This window comes from Pan paniscus, chromosome 15, assembly GCF_029289425.2.
Source record: "Pan paniscus chromosome 15, NHGRI_mPanPan1-v2.0_pri, whole genome shotgun sequence".
NCBI classification, from domain to species: Eukaryota; Metazoa; Chordata; class Mammalia; order Primates; family Hominidae; genus Pan; species Pan paniscus.
The window spans coordinates 103,129,230-103,143,161 of record NC_073264.2 but is presented as its reverse complement, the minus strand read 5'-3'; the positions used below and the strand labels follow the sequence as shown (position 1 = coordinate 103,143,161).

At 43.8% G+C, this 13,932-nt stretch overlaps 1 protein-coding gene across 1 annotated transcript in view; it reads right to left on the bottom strand.

The window, feature by feature from the left end:
* DYNC1H1 (dynein cytoplasmic 1 heavy chain 1) overlaps positions 1 to 13,932 on the bottom strand; it is an 86,312-nt gene that overhangs the window by 59,793 nt on the left and 12,587 nt on the right. The window contains exons 3-11 of the mRNA XM_034938173.3: positions 11,176 to 11,349; positions 10,694 to 10,949; positions 10,118 to 10,304; positions 8,752 to 9,023; positions 8,433 to 8,660; positions 5,311 to 6,387; positions 4,438 to 4,617; positions 3,227 to 3,376; positions 404 to 550 (exon numbers count right to left, since the gene is read on the bottom strand). Coding sequence (XP_034794064.1) covers positions 404 to 550; positions 3,227 to 3,376; positions 4,438 to 4,617; positions 5,311 to 6,387; positions 8,433 to 8,660; positions 8,752 to 9,023; positions 10,118 to 10,304; positions 10,694 to 10,949; positions 11,176 to 11,349 — 2,671 coding nt within the window. The remainder of the gene's footprint in view (positions 1 to 403; positions 551 to 3,226; positions 3,377 to 4,437; positions 4,618 to 5,310; positions 6,388 to 8,432; positions 8,661 to 8,751; positions 9,024 to 10,117; positions 10,305 to 10,693; positions 10,950 to 11,175; positions 11,350 to 13,932) is intronic.

Genomic DNA, 13,932 nt, shown 5'->3' with positions numbered 1-13,932 from the left:
TGGGGGTGGAGAGGTAGGGAAGAAAATATAAATAACATTGTCCACATATTGATAAAGCTGTGTGGTGGGGGGCTCTTGATTCCCTCAACTTTTGTGTATGTTTTAAAATTCCCCTAATAAAAAGTGGGGGGTGGGGAGGAGAGGGAGAAGCAGGAATTGAGATTCCCAAAGATGCTCATGGACAGAAGTTCGAAGAGACTACTGAGACCAAGCTACAAATGCCAAGTAACTAGTTGGAAAAAAAGGTCAGGGCACAAAAAGCCTCCCTAACCTTCCCCTGGGATGTCTGGAGTTTGTAAACAACATCAAGAGCTTATCTAAAGAAGCACCATGAAGAAGTGGTAGCACAGAGCCCATGAGAGGCCTGGTCAGAGGCGTGTGCCTCAAGTCGCCAAAGGCTTACCTGGTACCTCTGACTCTGGATCCTGGGGAGAGACAGTACAACCATCTTCCAGGCAAACATTTCCTGATACAGCTTGTATCTGCACTCTTCAATTGGTGGATTCAAGTAGATTACCTGATTGGTTATTCTTAGCTCATGAACGACATTCTGTGAAAGAAAGGTTTCATTTCTACTCAGCAATCTATTTTTCAATAAAAAAAATTTTTTTAAGACAGAGTTTCACTCTTACTGCCCAGGCTGCAGTGTAATGGCACAACCTTGGCTCACTGTAACCTCTGCCTCCCGGGTTCAAGCAATTCTCCTAAGCCTCCCAAGTAGCTGGGATTACAGGCATGCGCCAGCAAGCCCAGCTAATTATATATTTTTAGTAGAGATGGGTTTCAGCATGTTGGTCAGGCTGGTCTCAAACTCCTGACCTCAGGTGATCCACCCGCTTCAGCCTCCCAAAGTGTTGGGATTACAGGTGTGAGCCACCATGCCAAGTCCTTTGCTTTTTGTTTTTTTGAGATAGGGTCTCACTCTGTCACCCAGGCTGGAGTGCGATGGCGACATGGCTCACTTGACATTCTGGGCTCAGGCAATCCTCCCGCCTCAGCCCCTCAAGTAGCCGGGACCACAGGCGTGCACCATCATGCCCAGTTAATTTTTGTATTTTTTTTTTTTTTTTTTTGAGACGGAGTCTCACTCTGTCGCCAGGCTGGAGTGCAGTGATGCCATCTCGGCTCACTGCAATCTCCACCTCCCGAGTTCAAGCGATTCTCCTGTCTCAGCCTCCCGAGTAGCTGGGACTACAGGCATGTATCACCATGCCCAGCTAATTTTTGTATTTTTAGTAGAGATGGGGTTTCACCATGTTGGACAGGATGGTCTCTATCTCTTGACCTCGTGATCTGCCTGCCTCGGCCTCTCAAAGTGCTGGGATTACAGGCATGAGCCACCACACCCGGCCTAATTTTTGTACTTTTTATAGAGATGGGGTTTCGTCATGTTGCCCAGGCTGGTCTCGAACTTCAGAGCTCAAGCGATCTGCCCACCTTGGCCTCCCAAAGTGCTGGGATTACAGGGGTGAGCCACTGTGTCTGGCCTCAATAAAATAGTTTTGATACTCAACACCTTCTCTCTCTAAATTACTAAACTACTTCAGTCTGAACTACAATGTCTGTCACTTGATTATCAGACATGGTCTTGTATAATGTCATGTTTGTCATTTGTGCCTTCCCCAAAAGAACATAAGTCAGACAGCAGGTGCTGCTTCACCTCCTCCTGGGTCCCTGGTGCCCAGGGATTGAACACACAACAGGTACTCAACGAACGTTCATCTGGTTTGGCGTAAGTATATGACGATGTCTCAATATAACGACCTTGAGACCCGAGAAACTAGCACCACTGAAGCAGTGATACCACTCAGGTTATCAGTTGTCAGGCAATGATTTAGGTTGACTAAGGTCAGGTAAGTCTGTGCCACCTGCCAGTGCTTTACACTAAACAAGAATTCCAACTTCGTCTCCACTAGATAGTCATGTGTTGCTTAACAACAGGGATACGTTCTGAGAATCACGGTGAGGCGATTCTATCACTGCAAACTCCACAGCATGTACCTACACAAGTCTAGATGACAGACCGCTGCCCACCTAGGCTATGTGGCATGGCCGATTGCTCCCAGGCTACAAATCTGTACAGCATGGTTACTGTACTGAATACTGTAGGCAACTGGAACACAATGGTAAGTATTTGTGTATCTAAACATATGTCGGCATAGAAAAGGTACAGTAAAAATATGGTATTGTAATCTTCGGGACCACAATTGTATATGTGGTCTTGTCGTTGACTGAAATGTCATTTTGCAGTGCATGACTGTAATTGTATCAATTTAGAAACACTCATTTGCTTCTCTGGGACTTGGTATTTTAAAAAGTATGCTCTGGGGATGAATATCCAATAATAGTAATATTCAAAGGTGGAAATAGAAATATTCAACAGTGAAAACATTTTTCAAGTGTAAGGGAAAAAAATAAAAAGGTAAAGTGTAGTTAGGGGAAAAAAGCCAACTGTTTCTCCCAGATCAAAGTTTTTACTGTTTTGTGAGTCCTTTTTATTGGTAAATATAACACAAATACTATAAACACTTACTGTAAGGTGGATTCCTTTGTAACCACCACCAATAGCAGCAGATAGGGCCTACTTACACAGTGCTAGTTGACAGAATTATTCAGTTGTTTAGAAAGCTTGCTAAGCTCCACACAAATGCGAAAGAGATGGCTCGGTAGGCACAGACTACTACTCCGTGTGGTGGCCACTGTGTTGCCACCTTCTTCCCGGGGATGTGAACTGAGACCTTTGTTAAAACAGTGGAGTACGTTTCAAGGTCATGGTCTGAACACTGACTTCTGGTGGATTACATGCAGTTCTTGAAATAATTTATTGCATGAATGGTAAGAAGTTTTTTTCCAGTGTAGTTTTTTTTCTAAAATTTAATTTTTCATTTTTTAGGACTTAAAATAATTATTTTAGATTTATAGGAGAGTTTCAAAGGAAGTACAAGGAGTTTCCACATATCCTCCACCAGCTTTCTCCAATGTTAACATCTCACATGAGAGTGAGGGATTTTGGAGAAAGAGCGCAGAGGTGACCTGCCCTTCCCATCGCATCACATCAGAGGGGACATGACACCTGCACATCGCCACTGGTGAGGCTGACCTTCATCACCTGGTTAAGGTGGCATCTGCCAGGTGTCCACACTAAGTGACCTTTTCATAGGTGTTTTTAACGAGAGAGTTTTGTTATTTCACTTATTAGTAAATAGAATGCCACAGAAGCACTCACTTTGATCTTTGGCTCTCCACCAGGCTTGTGACTAACTTGTGGAGCATCCGTGTCCATGTCAACTTCTGCTTTATCTTCAGCTTGTCCAAGAAGAACCTGGGTCCAAGCTCTCAGGCCAGCTTGCAGACGGACGCCCAATATTCTTTCAATCTACAGACAACGTTATATCAGAGAACAGTGTTTCTTCTAAAAGTTAGCTCACAAAGCAAGTCAATCAGAAAGTGGTAGGTGTTTCAGATAAAAGATACACAGTTCCTAACTAGAAGCCTTCATATCTCTCTTCTCAGAATCTCACTTTCTCCCAGCCACAGATCACTTGTTAGGCTGTCTTCTCCATCTTTGGAAACTGAATCACCAATCCTTCACAACCTGTAACCTCTGCTATAAAATATCCTCCTCCCCAACACTCTCCACTGGTGTGCTCTCTGAAGTCCACCAGTGGGAAAAGGCGTGGATTGGTAAGTGTGCTTTACGCACACATACCACACCTTCTACCCATCCCCACTTGTCTACGGGGATACGGGTGGGGGCAGAATGTGGCTGTTTCTAAATTGGGTGTTGGGGAGTGGCAGGGTCATCAGAGGAGGACACCTGGAGGGCTAGAAAAGGTAACACGAATCATAAGGAAAGCAAGGAAGGACAAATACGAAGTTATCAAATATCCAGCAAATAAAGGCAACACTTTCTCCTCCCTCTCATCTCCCTGCTTCCAACTTAAACTTGATGTGAGTACTGACATGTAGTATCATAATTTGGTTCTTTTTGTGTGTGTGTGTGTGACAGGGTCTCACTCTGCTAGAGTGCAGTGGTGCGATGTTGGCTCATTGCAACCTCCGCCTCCTGGGCTCAAGTGATCCTCCCGCCTCAGTTTCCTGAGTAGCTGGGACTACAGTGCTCATCAGCACACCTGGCTAGTTTTTGTATTTATAGTAGAGACAGGGTCTTGCCATGTTGCCCAGGCTGGTCTCGAACTTCTGGGCTCAAGCGATCTGCCTGCCTCGGCCTCTCAAAATGCTGGGATTACAGGCATGATGAGCCACTGTGCCTGGCCACAATTCAGTTCTATCACTAGTTAAATGAGATTTTGGAGGGGAATTGAACTATCACAGATAATTTCCAAGGAAAAATGCTTTTTAGTGACAAACTAATAAGCTTACTGGAGGGTCAGCAGAAGAAAAAGGAGGAAAATGCTAGCAAATTCTATCCCTTACCTCCATGTCAAGCTTGTTGACCCAGATGGGCAAATTGGAATAGGAGTGCAGATTTAAGTCATCCACTGCTTTCTGGACTCTGTTCAAGATTTCCGAGAATGTCTTATGGTCATACATACAAGTTTCCAAGGAACGGACTTCTAGGTCTATTTTTTCTTCAATGATCAGCAGATCATCTACCTGAAGGAAGAAATATTTAATATTTAAAACACCCACTCACACTCTGTTCCTTTATTCTCACATAACATTCTTCTCAAGTATTATACATTGACAAATGCTACAGGCACAGTTCTTCCATAAGTAGCTAATCCTAGCTGCTGGGGTGAGAACACTAATCCGCACTCGCATGTCCCTGCAGAGGGAAGGAAAATGCATGGAGCCTCCCCAGCTTCTCTTCCCTTACTCCCACTCACGGGAGAGGTGGCCTCTGATGGGTAAATCTGGGAGAAGGAAGTAAACGTGCTCTGTTAAGCTCCTCCTGTGCCTGGGGAGCCAGCCTCGCTGTCGTATGCATCTGGTCCGCTGGCAGCCGCAGGCTCTGGGCAAGGCCTTCGTGGCTGAGACCTAGAGCCTGCTCTGCTCTGCTTTCAGCTGTAGCAGCAATAAAACTGCATTCTGCTCTCTGTCGGACTCCTGTGTCCTTTAGCTCTCCAACTGTTTCTAAACTCAGGTTGTTACTTAATGGCCTCCCTAAAACCCAGCACCATTAAATAGCCCGGTGAGTACAAAGGGTCCTCCTCCCTTGCAGCTCACGTGGCCGTATGCTGCATCAACCATGCATGCCTTCTTCGGGAGAACTAGTGTTTTAACTGAGTTCGCTATTACCGTGCTTCATTCGTTACCAGGACACCTGAGGATTACATGAGAGCCTACCTTTTCTTGGAAGTTGAAGACAGTCTCTGCTAAGCGCTGTACATATGGGTCAAGTTTGTAGGACTCCCACACCAACGCAATGCCTTCTGCGATCAGGGCCTGCACTTCCTTTTTCAAGCCAGCCACCAAAAGGGAAATGGTGTTCCGCTCCTCCACCTTCTCGCAGGTCCGTTCATAGGTACGAACGCTCTCGATCAGTGAGATGGCAAACGGGTAAAGCTGGTTTGCTTGATGGGCTTTGTTCACAATCGCCAGTGGGACGCGGAAACCAAGCCATTTGAGGTTCCGGACTTCTTTGGATAGTGTGATAATCTCAGGAAGAAAGTTAACTTTCAGCTTAAGCACATTTCCAGTTCGGCCCCGAACCCGAGTACTTTCGATGGTGAAAATGCGCCCCGAGACACCGAGGTTGCGCTGCTGCACCTTCCTTGCCCAGTCATCAAAGATCTCCTGCGTGTTGAGCTTCATGCGGAAGCTGTCTCCATCCTGCTTCAGCTTCTGCCCCTCCACGTGATTCTCCCAGCCCTTGCCAAGGACATCTTCCACCCGCTTCATGTAGGCCGTCAGCTGCCTGTCGATCTGTTTAGCCCAGATGATAGACCCTGACACAGGGGGCAAGTCACGAACGTGACTCATCTTACAAGCCTGACTCTGTGGGTACTGGACCTTGAACTTGTCGTGAAGAGACTCAATGTCATCTTTCACGCGCTGGATCAGCTGGGTCTGGTATTCGCGAATGGCCCCACGGATGTGAGGCCTGACAAACAGTGCATTAAACCTGGAGAAAATCCTAAACATCTCGTTGGCATTCTTGGCTGTGCCAAGCTGATCCCGAAGGCGAGCGGTGATCCGGGTCTCCACTCTGTCGATCCTCTCATCGTACCTCTTCATAGCAGCCTCCCAGGCTTCCGTGCCCTCTTTGGAAACATCCAGTCCATCCACTTCCTTGACGTTCTCATAAGCAAGGTTTACTTCCTCAATGGCATTTGCATCTGCAGCATCAAAGAGAACCTCAGCCACTTTCATATCTTGGGGTTCAGGGACCTCTCCTTGATTCTGTTGTGCAACTGCCGTGACCTAAAGGAGAAAGATATGTAATCAAGAAATGCTGACCAAACGAAGGCTTTAAAATTTATTTTAAGCCGGGTGCAGTGGCTCACGCCTGTAATCCCAGCACTTTGGGAGGCCGAGGCAGGCGGATCATGAGGTCAGGAGTTCAAGACCAGCCTGGCCAACATGGTGAAACCCCGTCTCTACTAAAAATACAAACAATTTGCCAGGCATGGTGGTGCATGCCTGTATTCCCAGCTACTTGGGAAGTTGAGACAGGAGAATCGCTTGAACCCGGGAGGCAGAGGTTGCAGTGAGCCAAGATCATGCCATTGCACTCCAGCCTGGGCGACACAGCAAGACTCCATCTCAAAAAACAAAAAAGAAGAATGAAAGATAAATTCAGAAGAGAAAAAAATATATAAAGAAATTAGTCATTTAATTGTTTTATAAATCTCAGGCATATGTAATTACTATCCATGTTTTACAGAGAAGGACTCTCTGAAAAAGAGATTAAATAAAGCGTTCCAGTCACAGAGCTAGTAAACGATGGAATTAGGATTTAAAACCCAGGAAGTCTGGCTCTAGGGTCCTTCCAAGATGGAGGAAGGGATAAATGGATGGAAAACACTAAAGATTTGGATGGGCTGGGCATGGTAATCCCAGCACTTCGGGAGGCCGGGGCGGGTGGATCACTTGCGGTCAGGAGCTCGAGACCAGCCTGGCCAACATGGTGAAACCCTATTTCTTTTCCTTTTTTTTTTTTTTTTTTTTTTTTGAGACGGAGCCTCCCTCTGTTGCCCAGGCTGGAATGCAGTGGCGCGATCTCGGCTCACTGCAAGCTCCGCCTCCTGGGTTCACGCCATTCTCCTGCCTCAGCCTCCCGAGTAGCTGGGACTACAGGCACCTGCCACCACGCCCAGCTAATTTTTTTGTATTTTCAGTAGAGATGGGGTTTCACCGTGTTAGCCAGGATAGTCTCAATCTTCTGACCTCGTGATCCGCCTGCCTCGGCGTCCCAAAGTGCTGGGATTACAGGCGTGAGCCACCGCGCCCGGCCGGTGAAACCCTATTTCTACTAAAAATACAAAAATTAGCTGGGTGTGGGGGCTGGCGCCTGTAATTCCGGCTACTCGGAGGCTGAGGCAGAATTGCTTGAACCCCAGAGGCAGAGGTTGCAGTGACCTGAGATCATGCCACTGCACTCCAGCCTGGGTGACAGACTGAGACTCAGTCTCAAAAAAAAAAAAAAAAAAAAAATATATATATATATATACACACACACACACATATACACATATATATATACACACACACACAATACAGAATCACTAGATCTTAAAGACAACAGAAAGAAGTAGTTAAGTTTTCAAAAAACACATTAAAACAATGCATACGGGCAGGGCGCGGTGGCTCATGCCTGTAATCCCAGCACTTTGGGAGGCTGAGGTGGGCGGATCATTTGAGCTCAGGAGTTCGAGAATAGCTTGGGCAACATGGTGAGACCCCTCCTCTACAGCTCCCCCCGCCAACACACACACACAAATAAATTAGCTGGGCATGGTGGGGTGCGCCTATAGTCCCAGCTACTCAGGAAGCTGAGGTAGGAGTACTGCTTGAGCCCGGGAGGCGAAGGCTGCAGTGAGCCAAGATCACTTCACTGTACTCCAGCCTAGGTAACCGAATGAGACTGTCTCAAACAAAAACAGGCTGGGCATGCTGTCTCACGTCTATAATCCCGGCACTTTGGGAGGCCGAGGCAGGTGGATCACTTGAAGGCCAGTTCAAAACCAGCCTGGCCAACATGGTGAAAGCCTGTCTCTACTCAAAATATAAACAATTAGCCGGGCGTGGTGGCAGGCATCTGTAATCCCAGCTACTCGAGAGGCTGAGGCAGGAGAATCGCTTGAACCCAGAAGGCGGAGGTTGCAGTGAGCCAAGATCATGCCATTGCACTCCAGCCTGGGCAACAAGAGTGAAACTTCATCTCAAAAAACAAACAAACAAACAAACAAACAAAAAACAAAACAAAACCAAAAACAAAACACAAAGTTTTAGAATGCAAATCTTACCTGTGGCCTCAGGACCCTGACGATAACAGCTCTTAGCTGTTCATGCTGGCGTCTAAATTTTCTCATCTGGTCAAGGCGGGCCTGCAGCTTCCTGTGGGCAGGGTTGATACGCCACACCATCTTCAGATTTTCTTCCCTTTTTCTTTTGACGATGTCTCTCAACAATACCTGAAGTTTCTCATACTCATCATCCCAAGTCTGAAAAACTTCAAAGCATGCTACCATAACCTAGGATATAATTTCAAAAGTGAGGCTTATTATTAAGACATATTTTCATCTCAATGTCTTGAGGTTGGTTGTCTTATATATTCAAACTTACTTTTTCAAATTCTTCATAAGCAACATGCATCAATTTCCTAGTGCCCAATACTTTGAGTAATTGAGAACTCAAGTCTCTTGAAATTGCCTCCACCAAACGCAGTGCCCTCTGAATAGGATATTTTGTGTTTCGGATCTTTCTCAAATGTGTGAAAATGGCAACAAGCGCCTGTCTTATTTTGTCCAGCTCCGTGGCAGACAGCAAATCATTCAGAGGGAAATCTTTCATCAGAGGATTGTAGTCATTCACAGTTTCCAAAGCCTGTTTTAGACCTATATTAACAGAGAAAGAGTTAATGGTTTTCACATCAAGTAACAAAACTAAGTAAACTAAAATATGCCATTACAATGGAACATTTTGATGTTGCAAAATATCAAGCGAGACAAAAACTATTCATACTTGAAAAAACAACACGTTATTAACAGGATAACCCTAGTGTTGCTCCATTTTTGCTTATTTAAGAGTATGAGTCAATTCCTACATACTCTAAAGGCTGAAGTGGCAGCCTCAGAGAATTTACCATGCTTTGCTTTGCTTTCTATATCAGCGGCCCTCAACATTTTTGGCAACGGGGACCAGTTTCGTGGAAGACGTGGCAAGTCCCCATTTCTACAAAAATTCAAAAATTAGTTGGACATGGTGGTGCATCCCTGTAGTCCCAGCTACTTGGGTGGCTGAGGTGAGAGGATGGCTTGAGCCTGGGAACTCCAGGCAGCAGTGAGCTATGATCATGCCACCGCATTCCAGCCTGGGCAACAAAGTGAGATCCCATCTCTTAAAAAAAATAAATTTTAAAAATTTTAAAAAGAAAAAAACAAAACAAAACAAAACAAAAAACAACATCACTGGCACTGTTCTCCACTCAGAAAACTAAATTCATTTTGGCCACTTGTCAGAATAGCGAGGAAGACAAAGAAGAGAAAGGGGCAAGTAAAAAGAAGAAGAGAAAGCGGTACTGACCAGTTCTTTTTCCACAACCCTCTGGGCAAACAGAACTGCTTCACTTAAACCACCTTCTTGCCTGGCCTGTCAAAAGCATACCTGACTTTGTGCCAACTGTACAGCCGACTCGTGGAGATGACTCATGGAGCCCAGCAGTGGGGAAACAAGAAGGAATCTGTGCTCATACCTAGAGACTGTTTCATGTTCTTAAATCCCCTGAAGGGAAAGGGGAAAGCTAAGTGTGTAGGAGAATAATTTTCATTACTTGGAACTGAGGGAAAGATAAGATGTGATGTAAGAAAGGAAATGGTTAAAAACGACAGTACATCTGTGAAAACTATAGTTTTCATTTAAATTATCATGTAAGATCTCGTAAAAGCCAGATCAATAACTTACTGATCAGATTATTAGTTCTAGTTGTTACCTGTGTCAGTGTCAAAACTGACGGTGGCATGGAAGCGCTTGCCATGTTTCAAGATATCCAGAGTCAGGAGAACTTCCGGGCTCTCCCGTTTCTCCTGGATGCGGTATAACGCACGTTCCAAGTTTAGCCAAAAACTAATTTCCTGTAAGGCAGTTCCTGATGCAGGATCTCGATCCAGTTTGGTCACCTTTGAAAATAAAATAACATCCAAGGGTATTCACTATTTAAACAAGGTAGAATAGATATCGTTAACAAAACACATGCATTACAACTCAATTTTTATATTTCAAGTAGATTTCCTTCCCTGTAAATCAAAAGTGGCTTGATTTGAAATCAAAGGTATGAGACTGCTGAGATTAATGCTCTATCAGGGTGACTACTCAAGCAATCTCACACTGTCCCCTGACCATTCCACCCAGACCAAGGCTAGTCCTGCACTGGACAGTCCCAGGACCAAGAGGCGGCACCACTAACAAGTTATCACATAATTTACCTCAATTACAAAATCCAGATCAGTTTTCCCAAAGATATTAAAGGGTAACATATTTTACATAACTTTCAATCCTGTGCTCTTACTTTTTGAATTTCTCGGATCCAGCGGTTAACTCCAGATTGTAACTGATTAAGAAATGTTGGGTCTTCAACCTTATCGCCAAAGTCTGTAACTTTTGGCTTTTCTCCACGCTCATAACACTGTTTTGCAACATTTGTGATCATTGGATGAATCGGCAGGCTGATCTCTGGAATTTCAATATTTTGCTGCAAGTGAAGGAGTCCCATTTCGAGTTCTGCAATCTTCTTTTCAACTGAAGGAGCCATTTTATCACCATCCCTAAAAACAGATTTCATACCTCAACATTTAGTGTGCTATTGGTCTCCAAAGAGATCCCATCATTTCAGGTCTGTCAAATAGTAATGACACACATATTTATTAATACACAGGGTTTATATCCCCTCGGCTCACTAGCGTTACCCTCCCAATTCCCAAGTTTTACACCGAGTTCTATACTATCTTGTGAACATTAAGTGAAATATAACATTCAAACCACAGTTTTTACCTGTCTGCCTTGCCAGACTCTCTAATGTAGGACTTAAAAAAAGGAGCCACTGCATTGCTAATGAAAGAATGCAAAGTTTCGTAGGGCGAGTCTTCACTGAGTGTAAGGACCCGGAGCTGAGAAGACACGGGTTTATCTGCATCAATCACGGGAGTACGTTTAATGAATGCCAAGCTAAAAAGAAAAATAAAACAAGAAATTAGAAAAGTTACACTCTTAATTAGGCTTATTAATTTAAAAATCATACAAGAATATATTGAAGTGTTGCTTTTCTAATAGTGAAATGCACTGCTTGTCTTTCTTTAGTACATGAGAGCTACTGAATCAAGGTTATGGTTACAGAATGTGAACAAACATGAAACCAGGCAAAGTTAACTTGTCTCATACATGGGTTGAATTCGTAATATTGGCCTAAAACTAACCTGCCCTAGAAATACAAGTAGCACTTAAATCTGATCTTACACTAATTTGTAACATTTATTTACTGTACTAAGTAAACAAAAGTTGCTCACTGGTTAAGGTGACAAGAGGGCATTCCAGGCTCCCCTTAGCCTGGTCCTACTCAGCTTTTCCTGTTTCACCTCCTGCTATGTATCCTCTTTCCCACCCTGAGACAGCACTTAGACCAGATGTCCCATTCCCTAAACACATCACGTGCTTTGTGCCTTTGCTTAAGAAATCTATATTGATCTGCTGAAATTCTAACCCTCATAACTCAATTCCAGTGTGACCTCTTCTGTGGGCTTCCCCTAATCAGAAGCAATCTCTCCAATCTTCATGTTTCCATTGTATTTTGACAAGTATTACAATTAGTTATGTATCTGCCAATCTTTCTCCCAAAGACAAGCTTCTTGGGAACAGGAAGCAGGTTTTATTTCTTTGTGTACTACTCTATGTACCTACTGCCACACCTTGCACACAACAGGCACTCAAAGTTGGTTAAATTAATGCCTTCAAGGTAATTAATAAAATTTGAATTTTCTAATTCCCTTGCCAGTACTTTATACACAATACTTCATACGCCAGGCATGGTGGTTCACGCCTGTAATCCCAGTACTTTGGGAGGCTAAGGTGAGTAGATCCCTTGAGGTCAGGAGTTCGAGACCAGCCTGGCCAACATGGCGAAACCACATCTCTACTAAAGATACAAAAATTAGGCCGGGCACAGTAGCTCACACCTGCAATCCCAGCACTTTGGGAGGCCGAGGCGGGCGGATAACTTCAAAAAGTTATTCAAAAACTTCAAAACCCCATCTCTACTAAAAATACAAGAATTAGCTGGGCATGGTGGCACATGCCTGTAATCACAGCTACTCGGGAGGTTGATGGAGAATCACTTGAGTCCGGGAGGCAGAGGTTGCAGTGAGCCGAGATCGCACCACTGCACTCCAGACTGGGCGACAGAGCGAGACTTCGTCTCAAGAAGAAAGAAAAAAAAATTAGCCAGGTGTGGTGGCAGATGCCTGTAATCCCAACTATTCAGGAGGCTGAGGCAGGAGGATCGCTTGAGCCTGGGAGGCAGAGGCTGCAGTGAGCTAAGATTGCCCCACTGCACTCCAGCTTGGACGACAGAGTGAGACTCCATCTCAAAATAAACAAACAACCCAAAAAACTTCATATAACTGTAAAGTCAATGAAACTTTCTGATGTAACACATTGAGAAAGAATGAAGTCACAATAGTATTTCTGCCAAAATCGTATAACCTGAATCTAAACATCAGGCAAACCCAACAGTTCCATGAAGCTATTGGTGTGCAAATGTCAAACAAGTCAGTGTCATAAAAGGTACACAAAGGCTGAAGTACTACTCAGATTAAAGGAATTTAGAGTGACAAGAAACCAAAGTGTGATTCTGGACTGGACTCTGAATTAGGGGAAAATTAGTATAAGGGACATCATTGAGACAATTTGAACATGTACTATAATTAGAGAACAATACTGCAGCAATCTTACACTTCTTGAATTTGATCATTGTACTGAGGCTACGAATGAGAATGTCCTTGTTCTTAGGAAATACACACAAGTATTTAGGGATAAAGGAGCATATTGTCTATAACTAACTGTCAAATGATTCAGGGGAAAAATGATAATGCAAAAGTGGCAAACATTAACAACTGATATCTGGGAGTTCTATATACTATTCACGCAACTCTTCCGTAACCTGAGATTACTCAAAATAAGCTTAAAAAAATGCGGAATCCATTATGACATTTACATATTTAAATTTGGATATGTCTACTAGGATAAATTAGCACAATCTTTCTGAAAAGTGGAAAATCTGGTAACATGCATTAAAAATTTTAATGATGTTTTGCATGTGAACTAGTAATGCTATCTTTAGAATTTATCCTAAAAAGAATCAAACCTGCATATAGAATGTTTACTAGTTATCTGTAATAATGAAAAATCAGATATCCAGTTGTCCCTTGGTATCTGTGGGAAATGGATTCCAGGACTCCCCTGGAACACCAAAATCCGCAAACATTAACTTGCTTATATAAAATGGCACAGTATTTGCATATAACCTATGCACATCCTCCAGCGTACTTTAAATAATCTCCAGATTACTTATAATCCCTAACACAACATAAACAATATATAAATAGTTGTTATACTGGCTGTTTTTTACTTGCTTTCTTTGTTATTTTTGTATTGTATGTATTGCTTTTTTCCCCGCAAATATTTTCTATCTGTGGTTGGTTGAATCTGCAGATGTGGAACCACAGATATCGAGGGCTGACTGTAACCTGAGAGTAG